The 20,781-nt window shown below is 41.8% G+C and overlaps 1 protein-coding gene across 5 annotated transcripts in view; it reads right to left on the bottom strand.

Annotated features, from left to right (window-relative positions):
* Window positions 1-3,619: 3,619 nt before the first annotated feature.
* Window positions 3,620-20,781, bottom strand: part of larp4aa (La ribonucleoprotein 4Aa) — a 30,440-nt gene continuing 13,278 nt past the window's right edge. For 2 of the 5 annotated variants that reach the window (XM_088362060.1, XM_088362077.1), the window contains exons 10-17: window positions 20,423-20,523; window positions 20,250-20,291; window positions 13,594-13,812; window positions 13,448-13,502; window positions 13,204-13,362; window positions 10,186-10,313; window positions 9,895-10,105; window positions 3,620-5,565 (exon numbers count right to left, since the gene is read on the bottom strand). In XM_088362060.1, coding sequence (XP_088218186.1) covers window positions 5,176-5,565; window positions 9,895-10,105; window positions 10,186-10,313; window positions 13,204-13,362; window positions 13,448-13,502; window positions 13,594-13,812; window positions 20,250-20,291; window positions 20,423-20,523 — 1,305 coding nt within the window. In that variant the 3' untranslated portion in view covers window positions 3,620-5,175. The remainder of the gene's footprint in view (window positions 5,566-9,894; window positions 10,106-10,185; window positions 10,314-13,203; window positions 13,363-13,447; window positions 13,503-13,593; window positions 13,813-20,249; window positions 20,292-20,422; window positions 20,524-20,781) is intronic. The other 3 variants (XM_088362069.1, XM_088362087.1, XM_088362094.1) reach the window with 2 other exon arrangements.

The raw sequence follows: 20,781 nt of genomic DNA, 5'->3' as shown, positions 1-20,781 counted from the left end.
GAACAATTTGAGTTTTCACCAGGTAGAGATGGAGCTCTGTTGCGGGGTCAATCAAGAGCTCAGGATTTCACGACACTGCCCTGGGATTTATAAGTAATGTGGTTGACCAGGCAAAACATTACTGCTTTTGTCCATAGTGTCGCCATAATCAACGAAAACTGAAACCTCTCGAGTTTCTCAGGTTGACCTGGTGAAGTTCCTTTTGAGTGCAGCAGTAAAGTGTTTTAGGAAAATATTTTACCAATGCTGACATAGCTTCTGGGGGGGGGAGTCAATTGTGATATGTAGATTCAAGCAAATATACTACTTACGACCATTTGAAAAGAATAAAATAAAATTCATCAAATATAAATATATATATATATGATTCATCCATCCATCCATTTTCTATACCGCTTAGTCCCCACGGGGGTCGCGGACGTGCTGGAGCCTATCCCAGCCGTCATCGGACACCCTGAACCGGTTGCCAGCCAATCGCAGGGCACACAGAGACAAACAACCATACGCACTCACACTCACACCTAGGGACAATATGGAATGCTCAATCGGCCTACCAAGCATGTTTTAGGGATGTGGGAGGAAACCGGAGTGCCCGGAGAAAACCCACGCGGGCCCGGGGAGCACATGCAAACTCCACACAGGGAGGGCCGGAGGTGGAATCGAATCCGCAGCCTCCTAACTGTGAGGCGGACGTGCTAACCAGTGCGGAAGGAAGCCAGAAGGGTTTATTTTATGATATATATATATATATATATATATATGAATTATATATATATATTTTTCATTACAAAACAAGGCATTTTGTTTTAGCCTTTAAGTCTGCCATTTATATATATACCGTAATTGCCGGACTATAAGCCGCACCGGATTATAAGCCGCACTAGCTAAAATTCAGGGATATTTCTTTTTTTTTCTTACATAAGCCGCACCGGACTATAAGCCGCACTTGCACACGAGTTTTTTACAAAGAAAGACAGTACATAGAAAGCCTTTTTAACGTTTTAATAACATACTTGAACATGTTTTTCTAAACATTGCCTGTGACGCAGCAGTAGTACCGCAGCAACGCGGAAGTGTGCACGCGAGTTATTAGCAAAGAAAGACTGGACACAGAAAGTTTTTTTTAAAGCTTTAATAACATACCTTAACATTTCTTTCCAAACACTGCCTGCGACGCGGCAGTAATACCACAACAACACGGAATTAACACAGCAAAGTCACTGAGACGCGGCGGTAATGGCGGCGGTTACACAGCAGCAACACGGTAGCACAGCACGAACAGGGCTGGTTAAAAAAAACATACCAGTAAAAGTACAAAAAGAGCCGTCTTCATCTTCCTCCTGTGCACTGAAACCAAGTCTTCCTCCTTAGTGTCCGATTGGAATGGCGTTAGATATCCTTCGCCTCACACTTTCTCAGTCTCTTTCGTCGTCGGTTTTATGCATTTCTTCGAGTGTGAAGAGGTTCTGTTCATGCTAATCTTATTCATGCACGAAGTGCTACATTATATTAAACTAGCGAGCGACACGTATAGCTTAAAAGCGGCATCATATTCATTTATTTTATCCCCCATAATGACGGTTTATGTATAAAAGCTTCCTGTCTTTGTGTTAACGTGGGTGTGTGCGTGATGCGCGAGACGATCACGTCTTCTTCGGCGCATTATCTCTTCTTCGTCTGTCTCGCTCTTGCTTCCTGCTAGAGCGCCCCCTGGAGAGCGGAGGCCGTAAAAATCCATAAGTACGCTCCAGAATAGACACAAGATAATGTCATCAACATCGACTGCCTTTGGCTTAAAAGCTGCATCATATGCATTTATTTTGTCCCCCATGACGACGGTTTGTGTATAAAGGCTTCCTTTCAGTAATGTCCGTCTTGATCGCGCGATGCGCGAAATGTAAACAAAAACTAGCACGTCTTCTTCGGCGCATTATCTCTTCTTCGCCTGTCTCGTTCTTGCTTCTTGCTAGAGCGCCTCCTGGAGGCCGGAGGCCGTAAAAATCCATAAGTACGCCGCGCCGCCGTTTAAGGTTCAAAGTAACCTTCTGAATAAAATGCATTAAAAGTTCACATTCATTACAACCTGTTTTTGGTGAGCAAAATGTCAGAAGAATTGAATTTAAATGCTGATTGATTGGGTTTTAATACAATGCAGATTACTTCACTGGTTTCTTTTATATCAAACAAGTTATTATCAAACAACTTGTTTGATTTAAAAGAAACCAGTGAAGTGATTAAAAAAAGGAAAAACAAGATGAACTTAGTACAATTACAATGCAGATTGTCCAAACAGCGCCACTGCTTTGTGTAATCTCTGAGTGATATGGCAGAGTAAGAGAAAGGGTTTAGAGCACAGGTGTCAAACTCAAGGCCCGGGGGCCAGATACGGCCCACCACATCATTCTATGTGGCCCGCGAAGACAAATTGTGCATCAAATTCGTGTGTCATTACTAGAATTGCAAATTGTCTTCACTTTTAATAATAGCTTTTTTTAGAAATATTTGACCAGTTTTTACTCGTCTGATTTGAAAACGAGTTATTTGTCAGTTTGTTTTGTAGCTTTTACTGTATATAATAGTGTTAAGAGTAAAAGTGATCAAGTCATCACAAAAATCACGAAAAAAATCTTATATAAGCCGCACCTGACTATAAGCCGCAGGGTCCAAAATTTTGGAAAAAAGTCGCGGCTTATAGTCCGGCAATTACGGTATATATATATATATATATATATAAATTTAAAAAGTATATATATATATATATATATATAAATTTAAAAAGTATATATATATATATATATATATATATATATATATATATATATATATATATATATACACTTTTTTAATTTATTTTTTTCCATTTCATTACAAAACATGAAAAAAGATATATGTTTTAGCCTTTAAATCAGCCTTTTGTCTTTGATTCTCAGTATTATGGAATCTGGTCAGGAGCCGGATTGTGTGGTTCGGTGGGTCAGACTTGGCCTATGATCTTGTTGATGATCACTGCTGTATATTGTCTCAATTATCTCAAATCTGTATGCATATTGACCTCATTGTTTCATTTGTAGCTGATATACATTTCATAGTCACAATTAAAACATTTCAAATTTTACTGTCAGTAATATTGTGCCCCCCCCCTCCTCAAGAAGTGAATCTATTTGTAACTCTATGACTTTTCAGTGACAAATAAGAGGGAAATTATTTTGGCCATTTTAAATCATCCAATATGGATAGAGCATCCTAACAAGTACCAGTGTGCCAAATTTCATACGTCAAGACACATTTACCCTCCTTACAGACCGGATTAAGATACTACTGCTTAATTCTTACTCCACAAATAGTTTATCAGAATGCAGTTTAGACTAGTAGGGGCACATAGAATACTATTACTGTAAAGAAAATGTTTGACTAGAAATCTCCAAAATACAATAATCACTCGAGGCCATGTTTATAAAAAATAGGACACATTAACAACCCCCCCCCCCCAAAACTATCAGCGCTTGCTTACAGAAGCTCACTTTCTCACTCTCACACAAAACTAGAGTAAGTAAAATGTATTTGCCATGGCGTATGATGCACGCAGAAGCAGAGAAAAGAAGAATGTGACACAGGAAAATCCAAATCAAAATAATTTATTTTTTGGTGACAATTCTTACAGTTCTAGGATTGTGTCTCAAACACTTGTTTGACCAATTATCTATATTTCCTTTGACAATCCCGACCCAAAATCAAAATCAATAAAATAAGCCAAACATAAAAGGACGGGGTGGTGGTCATTTCTGCCTGTCAAGCAAACGCTTGCAAAAATCATTTCACATTTTCCACGAGCAGATGTATTTGGACATTAGTGCATTTCTTCTTAATTTACATCATTGGTAAAAACCCAAATGGCAGCTCCAGTGATTGCTTATTCATTTACTGCACCTCCACACCCAAAACATCAAATATCTTCTGCTGGCATGTTGAATGGTTCATGCAACGCCGCATGATTCCAGTTGGTTTTGTTAATGCGATTTCACAAAACCAGCCTACCAATATTGGGAGAAAAGCCTCACGCAGCAAATAATAAATATGTAAAAAGCAATACATACAGTGAGCTCAAACCTCAACATTCTAAAGTAACCATTTTTCCCCCTCAAAAAAGGCAGACTCACTCTAAAAAGCGCAATCGGGTTTTCCCCTGCTGTCAAACTTCCAAACTTGCTATTGAAATTTCCCACACATCTAGTGAAGGGTTTTAAGAGCTAACAGCGCAACCAACTATACCACTATGGTCTCTGCAAAAATCAACTTTTTTTGAGCCAATATATCCGTCAAACCCCAACCAAGACATTCGTCGGACTGTATGCCTGTGCGCCGCCATCTCAGGCAGCTTAACAATGACAATTACTTTACATCCAAAAGTAGCTGAGTGCCCAGCTAACGGAACGCTGCGGACTCTGACGCCGTGGCGGTACTTCAGCACGATTCAGACATTCCGCAACCGCCAATGGTCTAGTATCGTCCCTGCTAAACAAAAATGTAAACTGAGATCCTGCTTGATTATCAATGTTGTGAATCCAAAACATTAAGAGAGAAAGCATTGCAGAAACTGAGGAACATGTCAGGCAAAACTTAAACTCATTATCTTCTTATATTTGCCCGCTGCAACTCCGAAGCCAATCGTGAATTGGGATCCGACAAGCTTCCAGTCGGATTCTTTGTCTCTCATAAAACACATCAATCATTTTGTTTGAACAATCAATACAGAAACAGTCAACCCTTTCAGTCATACTTGCAAATCAAAGCACAGCTCAATGTGTGTTAGTGATATCTGTATATGTACATGACATATGCATGTTTTCCTCTTTAGTGCATATTGTTCTTGAAATCATAAGGTGGTAGAGGGCCACGTACAGGGCGCCAGCATCCTACCTCTCCCAAGGCAAGCACAAATGAGAGCACCTCCATGGAAAGTCAATTCATTTGAGCACAACGCCATAAAAAGCCTTTTTAAATCACTCGTCACGAGCTGTCATTTTGCCCACAAGTCTTTTATGTGCTGCCGTGTGGAAAAAATCCAGGGAAAGGTAGCTACCGTAACGTTGTTGCTTTTATGTTAATCATTTTATATAATTAGACATATATGCATGTAGATTTTCATACATCTTTTTCATAGAGTTTTCTTTTCTTTTACTTTGGCGATACTGGTGGGATATTCTGCTCTTTGCCCGCGTGCCTGTAAGTACCCTGCGGAGAGTGGCGTCGGGCAAGAGTCGGTCGCCTCTGCTCTCGGAACTTGAGGCCAGGGCCGTTGCCTCGGGGCACGTTGCTGCGGTAGTGACCTTTGGAGTCCCGCTCGCGTGTGGGCCGCCCGTCTTTGCACTCACGGGCCGCCTCTCGGTCATGGCCTCGCTCTGGCTTGTCCCCAGGAGTGCCACTGGAGCCGGGTTCCTCCGACTTGTTCACGCGCAACTCGCGCAAAGGTTGCCCCGCCGCCAAGCCGCAGGGGGCCGGGGCGGTGGGTGGGAGATCTTTGGGAGGCCGTTGGCACACCTCAGCATAGCTGAGCTTGCGGGGCTCCTAAAGAAGGGGAAGGGAACATGACATTGGTCATCATGACTTTGGTCAACAGCTTTGTGTGTGTGCCTTAACTTATTTTTAAATTTTTTTAAAATGTCTGTTTTTAGTAGAACATCAGGTTTTTGAGATGTTTTTGTTTCTTGTTTGACCGATAAAAGCTTGCTCAATATGGATTTTACCTTGCCTTGCAATTTATAGCTATAACATTTCAGAGAAAAGAAATCCACCTCAATAACCCTCAAATCATATGGTATATATTAATAAATATCACTATATTATCCATCCATCTTCTACCGCTTATCTGGAGTTAAGTCACGAGGCAGCTTTAGCAGGGAAACCCAAACTTCCTTCTCCCTGGCGAATTCTTCCAGCTCTTCTTGAGGGATAATAAGGCATTCCCAACCAGGCCAGCCAGGAGACAAGTCTCTCAAGTAGGGAGGGCTGTATATCATTAGGAATTTAGCGATGTCAATACCATTACTCCTTATCGATGCCAATATTTATCACTACTCATCGATGTTCGTATGTAAATTGATTGAAGTAAGGATGTGAACAAGATGAAAAATATTAATTTATAACAACTACTTTATTGCTGCAAGGGGGAATAACACGAGCTACATCATGTACCTTCAATGCAAGTTTTCAACAAGGCAACAAGCTTTGCAGTATCAGTAGCTGGAAAACAAACTAACCGCACCTTATGCTCCGTGACAGTGATACTGAACATTTAAAATGAATGGTTTATGTACTGCTTCAACTGTACATGTAAAGCTTCAACAGACTGCAACTAGTCATCTTTATTTTCCCTCTTTTAGCGAGAGTGAATGGGGGTTCTTGTGTGCGGATGACTGTGGTGGCTTTACTGAAAAAGAAAGCAACATAACATTAACGGCCAGATGTTATTAGCGGAGTTAACAACGACAAACATTGCAAGCCTAAGGATGGTCAAAAGAGCTGGAAGGATTCGTTGAAGATGCGGCGTTTGCGTTAGCATTAGCCGCTCCATGTAAACAGTCAAACACGGCAATCCAATTTGGTACCAGTACTAAAAAGTACTGGTCCACGGTATGCATCCCTACTCTCCAGCGTGTCCAAGGTCTTCCCTGGGGTCCCCTATCGGTGGGGCATGCCCAAAGCACCTCACCAAGGAGGAATCCAAGCGGCATTCCCAATCAGATGCTGCCTGAGCCGCATTACCTGGCTCCTCACAACAGGAGGAACAGTGTCTGGACTGAGTCCCACTCAGATGACCGAGCTTCTCACCCTCTCGAAAGGAAAGCCAAGATACCCTGAGGCGGAAACTCCTTTCGGCCGCTTCTATTCAGGATCTTGCACCCTCGCGGACCCTGCTGAAGGTGTAGAGCTGGTCCACTGTTCCACGGCAGGGACAAAAAACACACTATTCCCCCTGAATCTCAGATTCGACCTCCCGACGGACCGTCCTCTGCAGCACCTTACCAGGGAGGCTGAGGAGTGTGATTCCTCTGTCGATGGAAGACCGCTCCCCTTTCTTAAAAAGTGGGGGACCACCATGTTGGTCTGCCCATCCAGAGCCCTAAGGAACTCCGGGACAATCTCATCCACCCCAGGGCGGCGTTGCCACCAAGGAGATTTTTAACTAGGTCGGTGACTTCAACCTCAGAGATAGGACAGTCCACCTCAGTCTCCAGGCTCTGCTTCCTTAATGGAAGGTGTGTCAGTGGAATTGAGAAAGTCTTCAAAGTTGTTGCTCCACCGATTCACAACGTCCCGAGTTGAGGTCAGCAGCACACAATTTCCACAATTGTGTAAACAGTGCACTGCACCCCCACCCGAGACGTCGGATGGTGGACCAGAATTTCTTCTAAGCCGTCCAGAAGTCGTTTTTTCATGGCCTCCCCAAACTCCTCCCATGCCCGGGTTTTTGCTTCAGCAACCACCAAAGCCGCGTTTCATTTGGCTATCCGGTACCTGTCAGCTCCCTCTGGAGCAGTGTTTCCCAACCACTGTGCCGCGGCACACTGGTGTGCCGTGAGAGATGTTCAGCTGTGCCGTGAGATTGTCCAATATTAATTATGGAACGCATTGTAAACAGTATTGCCAAACCACTGGTCAGTTCGCGCAAGGCCTGGTCAGCTACTTGCTAATTTTGCATGCGTGGAGAATCGGAGAATCTTGAGATTTCATGTTGTGTCGGTGTGATTGTATTGCATCGGCAAATATTCCATTTATGTGTGTGTTGCTGTGTGCTTTTGCTAACAGTGACAGACACTATGACGGTTGTGGTGCGTTTGTGGTCCGATGGAAATCAGAGCATGCAGTTCAACCAGAGAACCTGGATTAAATTTTCACCAACATAAAATACACAGTTAAGTCGAGACACCTTGACTGTGATAGCCACTCAGCTGCTGTCAGAACAGCAGAGCATCTTTAGAAGTGACATTGTTCTTATTGTCGTAATATTTATAGTGCTAGTCTAAAACAGTAAACAAAGTCATGTTGATTCTTTTGGATTTTAATCACAATCACTTTCAATAGTTTATTCCTTACACTGTCTATAACATTTTTAAAAAACTCACTTTTATTTAAAAAAAGAAATACAATTAAAAGAATATTTAGTCCATCCATCCAGCCATCCATCCATCCATTTTCTGTACCGCTTTGTCCCCATGGGGGTTGCGGGCGTACTGGAGCCTATCCCAGCCATCATCGGGCAGTAGGCGGGGGACACCTTGAACTGGTTCGCAGGGCACACAGAGACGAACAACCATCCGCACTCGCACTCACACCTAGTGCTCAATCAGCCTACCAAACATGTTTTTTTGGAATGTGGGAGGAAACCGGAGTGTCCGGAGAAAACCCACGCGGACACGGGGAAAACATGCAAACTCCACACAGGGAGGGCCGGAGATGGAATCGAACCCGCACCCTCCTAACTGTGAGGCGGACGTGCAAGCCAGTGCGTATTTTTATCAGTGCGTATATTTAGTATTTATTTTTATTCAATTATTCAACTCTTCACACATATATAGGAATAGGACTTTACGTCTTTCGATGTACCGTAATTTTCGGACTATAAGTCGCGGTTTGTTTCATAGTTTGGGTGGGGGAGTGACTTATAATAAGAAGCGACTTGTATGTTTTTTTTTCAAAAATTTTCAAAAAAAAAAAAAAAAGTGAAACCACGTTAAACGAACCACGATGTAGCAAGGGATTACTGTAATTTGAATTTCAAGTGATGTCGCCAGCGCGACACGGCGTTGCGGTTGTTTACAAAAAGGACAAAGATCGATCACGTGAAAACGAAGATGACGAAGGGCCCCACGTACTACCAACATCATTAGCGGCTTTGTTTCTAAGTGACACGGAGGACGAAGAGTTTGAAGGATTTAAGGATTTGGAGTGATACAGAAGGTTTGAAAAACTATTATGGCTTTTACGCACGCCCTGTCCTACTCTACGGAGCTTTCTTTCACCTCCGTGGATAGAAGTTGGGGGCCGGCGCTCGGCTGGGTGGCTGTCCAGGGACGGTGGATGGGGTTCGGTCATGGCTTTTATGCACGCCCAGTCCTATTCTATGGATCTCTCTTTCACCTCCGTGGCTGGAAGTCCTGGAAGTTATTGTGCATTTTATGGCTAATGCGACCTATATTCCAGAGTGACTTTAAGTCCAAAAATTACGGTAATATAACTGATTTTAATATAGAAGCTGGTGCAACACTTAACAGATTTTTGTTGGTGGTGTGCCTTGAGATTTTTTCCAATGAAAAGGTGTGCCGTGAATGAAAAAAGGTTGGGAAACACTGCTCTGGACTACCACAGGCCAAGAAGCCCAATAGGACTCTTTCTTCAGCTAGACGGCATCCCTTAACGTCGGTGTCGACCCGCAGGTTCAAATGTTGCCGCCACGACAGGCACCGACCATCTTACGGCCACAGCTCTGATCGGACACCTTGACAATGGTCCGATCATACTCTAAGTCTCCCTCAGGACGTGGGCAAAGTTCTGTCTGAGGTGGGAGTTGAAGCTCTTTCTGACAGGGGATTCTGTCAGAAGTTCCCAGCAAACCGCCACAATAAGTTTTGGTCTGCCACGTCAAACCGGCATTTCTCTCCACCATTGGAGCCAACACATCAACAGGAGGTGAAATCCAAATCCGCAAATCCAATGATATAAAGTGTCGATCATCAAACTGTGACCTAGGGTGTTCTAACCACCATATAATGCAAGGTTTATGCCACATTGGCCTTAAATTTGCAGAAAAATAATGATCTCTAATACTAAAAAGGTCCGTTTGTAGCTTGAAATTTGTTGCTGTAACTATGACAGTAAAAGTCGGCAGTTCCTCACCACCTGTGGAGGCGCAGGAACAGCAGCAGGAAGAGGTGGTGGCGTGGCAGGCATCAGTGGGGTGGAGGCCGAGGCAGCAGGCGACACAGGAGGCCTCCAGCTGTGCACAGCTTGCGTGGAGGAGGCAGGGATGACGGCGGTTTCAGTAGGCACGCTAGCAATCGCTTTGGAAACCACCGCTGCTGGCTGGTCCACTTTCTTCTCCCGACTCCTGATGTTATGGCCAAATGAAAACGTCTCACACCTCCAGCAATGTTAAGTGTGGACTTACTCTCCCACACTGTTACTTACCTTGGGGCCAGTGGTGCAGGTGGTTGTGTGACAGACTTTGCAGCAGTCTGGCTCGGACTTGAGCATGTCAAACCATCTTCAGTGACTGCACTTGTACTTGCACTGCTTTCTTTATTTTCCGTTTCCATCTTTAAATGACAAAATGTGCATGTTATAAAGGTCATTACCATATTAAGTGGTACCTCGAAGTTTGAATGCCACAAAGATTATGCAATTTGTTGGTGAATAAAGTGTTCCTAGGGCTTTTGAACACTTCATGACATCATCACAATAAAAAATATTCAGCACAGCCAGCACAAAGATTACCGTATTTGCCGGTGTATTAGTCGACCTTTTGCGATCCAAAATCGACCGAAAAAAATCGAGCTCGACTTATACACCGAGTCATAAAATTTAACTTCGTATTCATCGCTTCAAATGTGATGGTAACCAAGGCCGTTTCTCATGCATCTCATTGTGCGTGGGTGTGCGTCCGTCAGGCTCATCAAACAGCGAGAAACTGAATCATTATAAAGCGTTCGTCGCATTAACACGCATCCTCAGCAACAATTTCAAATATTCTCACCTCAATAACGGACATCGAAAGCCAGGCAGCGACGATGACTGCTAGGGGGAAGTACTGGGTATTGAGCGAATGTGCGAGTCATCGCGCGTCAAGCAACGACAATAACTACCGGTACGTAAACATTCAATCGCCATGTCTAAATGAATGTCGTTGGCACTTAGAAAATATTCGCCAAACTTGGCCAGACTTCCAGGGGAAGAGGCCGAATTTTCACTTGTTCTGGCCGACATGGGGAACCAGCCGGGGAGGACTCTTTATGGCGCAAGAGCCGTTGGCACTTAGAAAATATTCGCCAAATGCTCTCGATGGGACAGAAGACGACCTTATCTGGGAAGAGGAGGAGGAAACTGAAGATAGAGAAGACCAAGAAGATGCCCTTTATGACGACAAACTAAACGAAAACGAATGGAACGAGCTTTTGGGAAATAGCGACGATGAAGACGAATTTTGAACTCTATGTACCGGCAATCACTTTATAATTATAATTTGTTGTTTCTTCACTAAAAATAAACCAGTTTCTAAGAGTGTACATTGTTGGTAGTCTCTCTCGGCGCCTAATATCACGGGGTCATGAAGTAAATAATATTTAAAATGGCGTATAGATCGCTCGCTACAAACTCGCGAATTTGAACACATTTCGTCAATAAATTTCGCATATTTCTGATTGAATTTTGAAGTTTAATATAATGCAACAATTGAGCTCAACTTATACAAAGGATATATCATAAAATCGTAAATTTCCGTCGAATTTTAGGGGGTCGACTTATACACCGAGTCGACTTATACACCGGCAAATACGGTAATTAAGTCGTGTGTTCCTTTTGCCTATTTCCTTTAAAACAATATTTAAGTTTGGCAATGTGTGAAATTGTTGGTAGGGCAGGGGGCTATCCATGAATGTCGAAAAATTACTTCATTGCCTTAACTGGTCTCTTTGTCCACACAGGCCTTGACTTCTGCTAGAAGACGGAAGCAGTTGGATGCCTCAAACACTAGGCACAGAGCGAGGCGGAAAAGGAGAGTGCACAATTACAGCATTTTCCGCACCATAAGGCGCACTTAAAAGCCTTCAATTTTATCAAAGAACGAAGATGCACATTTTAATAGGGGGGTGCGCCTTTTCTGTGGACCGAATTTCAAAATCTGTAAAGTTGTTTTGCCACGCAGACGTAATATACAGTCGTACTATGTAGACACGAGGAACCAATTAGAGGACGTTATGTTTTACGTAGATTGGGGCAGTAAACCAATCAGAGGACTGTATGTAATGTGAGCCTCCGCCTCGATTGATAAATAAATACTATTGTTTGTGCAAAGCAAACAGCATTAGGGCCCTCTAAAATGGCATTGACAAAAAGACATCCTTACAAGGCACAACTCGAGCTTTCTGGAAAGCTGGGATCATTGCCGAAAAGTAACGTGACAACGACGAAACAATGACAAGAAGAAGCCTGTCATGTTTAATGGCGAACTTCCCCAGCTGTTTAATTTGGATACAGAAGATGAGGACTTTGATGGATTTGCGTATTAATATCGATTAACAATGTGAGTACAATACAGTATATGATTAAATAGTAGAATAAAGTACAACTGAACTCACTGCTTTGCTCCTGTGATGTTTTTTTTTTTTTTTTTTTAAACGCTAATCCTGGCATGCATGCGCCCTATAATGAGGTGCATCCTATGTGTGGATTAAGTACAGAAAAGCCTGCAGAATTGAGTCTGTGCCTTTAAACCTGACGCGCCTTATGGTGCGGAAAATACGGTAATGAATAATTGTGGTCACAATTTTGGCTTCTACAATTAATTTAACAACGTGAACATTAGCAATATTTAAATTTAAGATGCAGGAAATGCTGTATAGCTAATCACTTTCTAGCAGCGTGCCACCTACCATCCTCATTAAGCCTCAATTAAGATGTCTGAATAACATTTAAGAAACTAGCATTTTTTCTCAGTCAGTCCTTGGAAAAGTGTCATTCTTGGGTAAATTTGATTTTTATAGAATAATTTATTCTGAACAGTTGCACGACGCGATAACAGACACTCCATGCAATGAAAACTTGTCACGTGACGAGCACCCCCCCCCACACACACACACTCACCCTTTATTTTGATTGTGGGGAAAAAAAAACAATAGACATTTCATTTTAGAACCATAAATTTAGTTGATAAAATTTCAATTATGAAATATGACTTGACAAGTTCATTTTAAAATTTGTGAACTGAACTTTGAACTAGTTTGTGTAGAAAATGAACTTTTCCAAAACGGTTGACAGGAGTGTGTGTTTTTTTTTTTAAACATGTTCAATAAATACTGTTCCAACATTAACTGCTTTTCTAATTTCAAAACAATCGTGTAAATAATCGTGATTTCAATATTGGAGAATAATCGTGATTATGATTTTCACCCATAATTGAGCAGCCCTAGTACAAAAGACTTTTGTTCTTACCTTGTCCCTGTACAAACCACGAACAACATCTGACATTCGGTTCTCAAGCACGGGCTCTCCTTGTGTACTGATCACACAGCCCGGAAGAGGGGGGAAATTGGTTGCAGCCAAGTCAAATTTGGGAGGAGGAACCTTAACCTCGGCCAGAGGTACGGGCCGCTGCAGTGCAAGGATATGCAGACAACTGGTTATATCATCAGAACAATGGCATTCACATGACTGTCGACTATTAAAGTGAGCGTACCATAATCCGTTCGTCTTCTCGCCTTCTCCGTGTCCCTCTGTAAGTTGTGCTCCGTCTGAAACGCAAACACTCAGTCAAGGGTTTTGGCTGAATTTAGCACCCATAAAAGAGAGACACTGAACAATACAAAAAGAAGTGATAGTTACCGTCCACGTCCAGCCATGCTACTGTCATCGTTGGGGTCCAATGAAGAAGACGAGGAAGACAGATGTGAGAACATGGAGCTTAGGTCAGAAGCCGCCTGTGCCGGGTTGGAGGAGACATGCGGCTGTGGACTGCGCAGTCCTGTCAGACTCTCCAGGGGGACAGGGGCGATGGAAGTTGAGGTCACCTCATTTGTCCTCACCGGGGGCTTCACGTGATTTCTGGGGGAGAGGAACACCATCGTACACATGGCATGTATTGCAGACATAGTCATTTGCTACCCAAGGTTTTCTGTTTTTACCAACTTGACACTAAATAATTTTGATGCAAAGAAAATGGGGGATGGAATCACATGGTATCTACAGGCTTAAGGCAAATTCAAGACTTTGCAAATATTACATTACTTAGACGTAAAATCAGCATCTTTTTATAAGTGACTGAAGCAAGCGAGTTATAAATTATAATCCAAGTTTTATTTACACTCAACCATGCCCCAAAAATCACTCCACTTTGTTGCAGGCATCAATTCCCACAGCTCAACAATTGGCACTGGAGCAATGTTGCAAAATTGTTGCTTGCGTCGGAGGGTTGTAAACCTTTTCCATACATCGACTTTAGGTTATTGAGGATTATCCGCTCCTGATCGAAGTCTTTCCACAGCCTCAAGTGAGTAGATGTAAAGCTAGCATTCTCTGAAGCATCGATGAAGAATCGACACGATTCAATCACAGTGAATGGAGTTCGTGCGTGCCAGCACGTTTCCGTGCGGAGCGGCGCGTTTGGGGTGTGCAATGCAAAAACACTCATTCCGCCTCTCTGCGGAATAAGTTAACTTTTGATACACTACGCCTCACGTCAGTCAATCAGCCAATTCGGGAACGTACAAAGTGACGCACCGCAAAGAAACATCTCTTTCCTGACAATATTCTTTGTGTATATTCTCTTACAAATGGTAATTAAACATTAAAAAACTTGCATCTTATTGTCCGGTGCTTATATATAAAAAAACAAGATTTTCCCATAATTTTTTGCCTGTGTGTTTTCTAATCACGTGCGGCTTATAGTCCAGAAATTACGGTAGTTGCATTTGAAGTAAGTTTACAGCATCTTTTAACGGAAGCACTGACTGACTACAAAAGAATATTTTCTAGAATACACCGACCCTCAGATCTCATAATCTTCATGGTCATTGGGATAGAGAGTAAAGTGCCTAACTTTGTCGAGAGAGAGAGAGAGAGAGAGAGAGAGAGAGAGAGAGAGAGAGAGAGAGAGAGAAAGCCAGTTACCGTAATTGCCGGACTATAAGCCGCGACTTTTTTCCAAAATTTTGGACCCTGCGGCTTATAGTCAGGTGCGGCTTATATAAGATTTTTTTCGTGATTTTTGTGATGACTTGATCACTTTTACTCTTAACACTATTATATACAGTAAAAGCTACAAAACAAACTGACAAATAACTCGTTTTCAAATCAGACGAGTAAAAACTGGTCAAATATTTCTAAAAAAAGCTATTATTAAAAGTGAAGACAATTTGCAATTCTAGTAATGACACACGAATTTGATGCACAATTTGTCTTCGCGGGCCACATAGAATGATGTGGTGGGCCGTATCTGGCCCCCGGGCCTTGAGTTTGACACCTGTGCTCTAAACCCTTTCTCTTACTCTGCCATATCACTCAGAGATTACACAAAGCAGTGGCGCTGTTTGGACAATCTGCATTGTAATTGTACTAAGTTCATCTTGTTTTTCCTTTTTTTAATCACTTCACTGGTTTCTTTTAAATCAAACAAGTTGTTTGATAATAACTTGTTTGATATAAAAGAAACCAGTGAAGTAATCTGCATTGTATTAAAACCCAATCAATCAGCATTTAAATTCAATTCTTCTGACATTTTGCTCACCAAAAACAGGTTGTAATGAATGTGAACTTTTAATGCATTTTATTCAGAAGGTTACTTTGAACCTTAAACGGCGGCGCGGCGTACTTATTTTTACGGCCTCCGGCCTCCAGGAGGCGCTCTAGCAAGAAGCAAGAACGAGACAGGCGAAGAAGAGATAATGCGCCGAAGAAGACGTGCTAGTTTTTGTTTACATTTCGCGCATCACGCGATCAAGACGGACATTACTGAAAGGAAGCCTTTATACACAAACCGTCGTCATGAAGACAAAATAAATGCATATGATGCAGCTTTTAAGCCAAAGGCAGTCGATGTTGATGACATTATCTTGTGTCTATTCTGGGCGTACTTATGGATTTTTACGGCCTCCGCTCTCCAGGGGGCGCTCTAGCAGGAAGCAAGAGCGAGACAGACGAAGAAGAGATAATGCGCCGAAGAAGACGTGATCGTCTCGCGCATCACGCACACACCCACGTTAACACAAAGACAGGAAGCTTTTATACATAAACCGTCATTATGGGGGATAAAATAAATGAATATGATGCCGCTTTTAAGCTATACGTGTCGCTCGCTAGTTTAATATAATGTAGCACTTCGTGCATGAATAAGATTAGCATGAACAGAACCTCTTCACACTCGAAGAAATGCATAAAACCGACGACGAAAGAGACTGAGAAAGTGTGAGGCGAAGGATATCTAACGCCATTCCAATCGGACACTAAGGAGGAAGACTTGGTTTCAGTGCACAGGAGGAAGATGAAGACGGCTCTTTTTGTACTTTTACTGGTATGTTTTTTTTAACCAGCCCTGTTCGTGCTGTGCTACCGTGTTGCTGCTGTGTAACCGCCGCCATTACCGCCGCGTCTCAGTGACTTTGCTGTGTTAATTCCGTGTTGTTGTGGTATTACTGCCGCGTCGCAGGCAGTGTTTGGAAAGAAATGTTAAGGTATGTTATTAAAGCTTTAAAAAAAACTTTCTGTGTCCAGTCTTTCTTTGCTAATAACTCGCGTGCACACTTCCGCGTTGCTGCGGTACTACTGCTGCGTCACAGGCAATGTTTAGAAAAACATGTTCAAGTATGTTATTAAAACGTTAAAAAGGCTTTCTATGTACTGTCTTTCTTTGTAAAAAACTCGTGTGCAAGTGCGGCTTATAGTCCGGTGCGGCTTATGTAAGAAAAAAAAAGAAATATCCCTGAATTTTAGCTAGTGCGGCTTATAATCCGGTGCGGTTTATAATCCGGTGCGGCTTATAGTCCGGCAATTACGGTACTTCACACCTCCGTGTCCCTCTATGCGTCATGATTTCATCACTGGGTCGAACTGGAAGAGAGCTGGGATATTTTTTTTTTTTCATTGACAACCGCAGGGTGCAGCACTCGAAGTTTTTTTCCGCTACTAATTAACAGTGTTTTACTTTGGCTCAAACGACAATGTATGATGCAATCGGACACTAATGTACATTGACTGTGTTCACTTTTACTTTCTTGTTCTGGGCTTTTTGGTCAACATTCTTATTATATGGCTCTTCAATTTGTAATCCATTTTCTTCTTGATTTGTGGATCCTGAACTTCTGAATTACAGTGACTAGCAAAGGGACATAGTATTTTAATTTTTGAAGAATCAACAAGTGGGACACAATCGTGAAGGGGAACAATATAGCATATGATATTTTTAACTTTTTGGGAAATACAAGTGAAAAGAGCTTAGAAAATTATTCGGTCTCCTTGTGTTATCACCTACAGCTGCAAATCTTGTCATCTCGAGACTGGAATCTTGCCCCATTCTTCTTTGCAAAAAGCTATGACCCAGTGCACCACAAGACATTCAAAGCATGAGAAATCTTTTCATATCCTAGTCCTGCTTAAAACTTCTCCGAAACTTTATCCCAGACCTGCCTGGTCTGTTACTTGATGGGCTGAGTTTGGAGCCCCTCGACTAGTGTTGTCAAAAGAACCCATCAGTACCAACACACAAAAAATATGTTGATACCTGCTTTTTGTGACTACCGAATATCTAACTTTTCACTCGGCAAGCTGTGTCAACTCTTGCCGGAACTGAAGGGGCCAGTATATGCATGCGAGCAGCACGGAGCAGCACTCAGCGGTGCTGAAGAAGCGGCAGTCCGTATTTTGCTATGAATTGTTTCAAAGGCAGTGACAGCTGATACAGGAGAGTGAGCAGCCACTCCCCACCTTGCATTGCATTATTGTTAATGTTATTTTTACTATGTTTACAACATCTTGCAGCCGTTTCATCAAACGCTGTGGAGCTTATGCGAGCAGTAATTGCACGTGAACAATTGCATTGACTTCCGTCTATGCAAGGAAAGGGGAAAGTAACATGCTATAAAGCATCTCAGCACATTTGTAGTTTTTTGTGTGGCAAGGTTCCCGCCACCGTCCTCATAGTTTTTTTCAGGCCAGTAAAAGCAATACAGATGCCGTCAGGTCATTCACTGTTTCAACAGAAGAGTTATAAAAACATTTAAACAGTTATGAAAATACTGTCAAATCCTTGACAGTGCTGCTTTAAAAAAATGTTACAAATATCGCATTAATTTCTTTCCACTTCACCATTGGTGTTGATTTCTCACAGAAAAAAAGTACAATTTTGTATCTATTTTTGAAGCCTGAAATGAGGCCAAAGGTCCAAAGGGGGTGCATAACTTTTGTAAGCCACTGAAGGAGAGCGACTGCCCTCACAGGAAAAAGCTGCTTCGAGATGGTTAAATAGATTTTACCTTGAACATGCTTGATTTTCTTTCTGATCCTCTGAGACAACTTCATCATTTCCTTTCTGTGTTTGTTTTGCGTGGTACACATTACCTAAGGTTCAACGATGTTAGTCACCCTTTAGACAGGCACACTAACTGATTACAGATTTGATGACTCCTGTGATACAAATGAGAGGACACACCTTCTTTAAATAAGTAATTAGCTCCAATTAAGCTTTTGTTTGTTAACTGTTTTGTCCATGCTTGTTTCATCTTTAATGATACTTTTGAACTGAAATTCAAAATTAATGTCTGGTTTCCAATGATTTTTCTTATTCATCATCAACTTTGTGGGTTTCAAACTGTTGCCGTGACCCTTGTGAATTTTCTTTTAATTAGCAAAGGTATATCAATGCCAATTTAGCAAATAAAATCTGTTTGAATGTACTGTATTTCCCGCACCATAAGGTGCTTCGGGTTAAAAGGCGCAGACTCAATTGCTGGGTCTATTTTGTATTTAATCAACACACCGCATTATCGGGCGCATGCATGCCATGACTTAAGGTAAACAAAACAAAAAAACGTCATGGGAGCAAAACAGTGAGTTCGGTTGTACTTTATTCTACTGTTTAACCATGTACTCTATTGTACTCACATTATTGTTAATCGATGTTCATACGCAAATCCATCCAAATCCTCATCTTCTGTAAACAAATTAAACAGCTAGGCAAGTTTGCCATTAAACATGCCAAGTTCTCTCTCGTCATTGTCTCATCGTTGTCACATTGCTCTTTTGCAATGATCCTGGCTTTCCAGAAAGCTCTAATTGTGCGTCGTGAGCATGTCTCTTTGTCTATGCCATTTTAGAGGGTCGTAATGCTGTTTTCTTTGCACAAACGATAGTATTTATTTATCACTGGCGGCGGAGGTACGTACGTGAAGTCCTCTGTTTGGTTTACCGCCCCGATCTACGTAAAAACATAATGTCCTCTGATCGGGTGTCTGTATATTACGTCTCTGTGTGGCGGAACCCACACAAAACAACTTTACAGATTTGCACACACGATAGTATTTATTTACCAATGGCGGCGGAGTTACGTACTCCTCTACGTGTTACGTATAGTCCTCTGATTGTTTATTTGCCCTAAACTACGTAAAACGTAATGTCCTCTGATTGGTTCATCGGGTCTTCATGTTAGACATGTATATTACAGAAGCCACACAAAACAACTTTGCAGATTTTGGAATTCAGGCCACACAAAAGGCGCATCTTATTAAAAGGCGCACCTTAATTTTTGGAGGAAATTAAAGGCTTGCGGAAAATACGGTAAACAATAATTTTTCATTGCTTCAAATATCTGATTTGAACTGACTAATAGTGTATAAATGGAATGTTTTCGACTACGTGATCTGAATGCGTTTTTGTTTGTTTGCTATTTTAAAGTGTGGGGTCTGGAGGATAAGATAGGCTTAGAAACACTAGTAAATTATATGAAGGGGAAAAAAAGCACACAGGTACAGGTGTATTCTCAAGTTACGCTATTAAATACACCACTGTCATCTTGGTCAGTTACATAAATTTTGTTAGTTCTGAAAATCACTTTTAGTGTTGCTGTATTTTCACTTTGTAATGTAAAACAGTGCAATGCTTTCAGTGTGTGCAACTGATTTTTGGGAGGATCGGTGATATGCTAATACCAATAAGCATGGATATGAAATGCCCATGTTGTTTCATTTCTAGGTATGACAATGTTGTCTGCTGTTAGAGTGATCTGCAACTGTTACATGACGCAGTAACATCATGAACAAAGCCGCTGTAAAAAAAACATGAGCCAATGGATGGTTAATAATTAGGAAGGATGAAAAGGAAATGTAATGGAGCAACAACTGTAAACGCTAACTGCCAAAGCCAAATTTTATCACATGACTTTTAACTGATTGTGTACCATTCGCTGATACACAACACCTCCACATACAAAAAGGAGTTGAATGAGAAGATGAGGGGTTGGAATGAAGCTTATTGGAAAATGTTAATATTGGTACCTGAAGGCATTAATAACATTCTTTCTTGAATAGAGGGGTACACTGTGGGGATAGCAAGAAGACAGGGAGTGAGGAACAATTCCCTGCTGGGGTGAATGTATCTAATTATCATTGCACTTGATGAACATTCACAACGATAACATTGAGCCAAGTAAAACGGAAGTATTACTTACCGATTTCTGTTGAAAGGCCGAGTGATTGTAACAGAACCAGATCCAGTTTTGTAGTGCCCAGAGCCATATCCATTCACAAAGCTACTGTTGGGAAAAGGTGCCTGTAGAGAAGAGGTATTTTATAAAAAATAAAATATGTTTGCACAAGTTCCCAAGAAACAACTGTGCAACCGTAAAACAATTTGGAGCGATCACGTGTCAGACTCTACTGGAATGAATATTCATATTGTCGCAGGAGAGTGTTTTACATATATCTAATATTAATGATTCAAATAAAAAAACAGTCCCCAAATAAACATTTACTGTACTTAGCAGTGACATTTGAACAATGCACGCACCCAGAATTTTAAATAAAGGCA

Source organism: Syngnathus floridae, chromosome 2 (assembly GCF_059516105.1).
Source record: "Syngnathus floridae isolate MCC-2025c chromosome 2, RoL_Sflo_1.0, whole genome shotgun sequence".
Lineage (NCBI taxonomy): Eukaryota > Metazoa > Chordata > Actinopteri > Syngnathiformes > Syngnathidae > Syngnathus > Syngnathus floridae.
The sequence above is the reverse complement of the archived record's forward strand: the minus strand, read 5'-3'. Positions and strand labels throughout refer to the sequence as shown.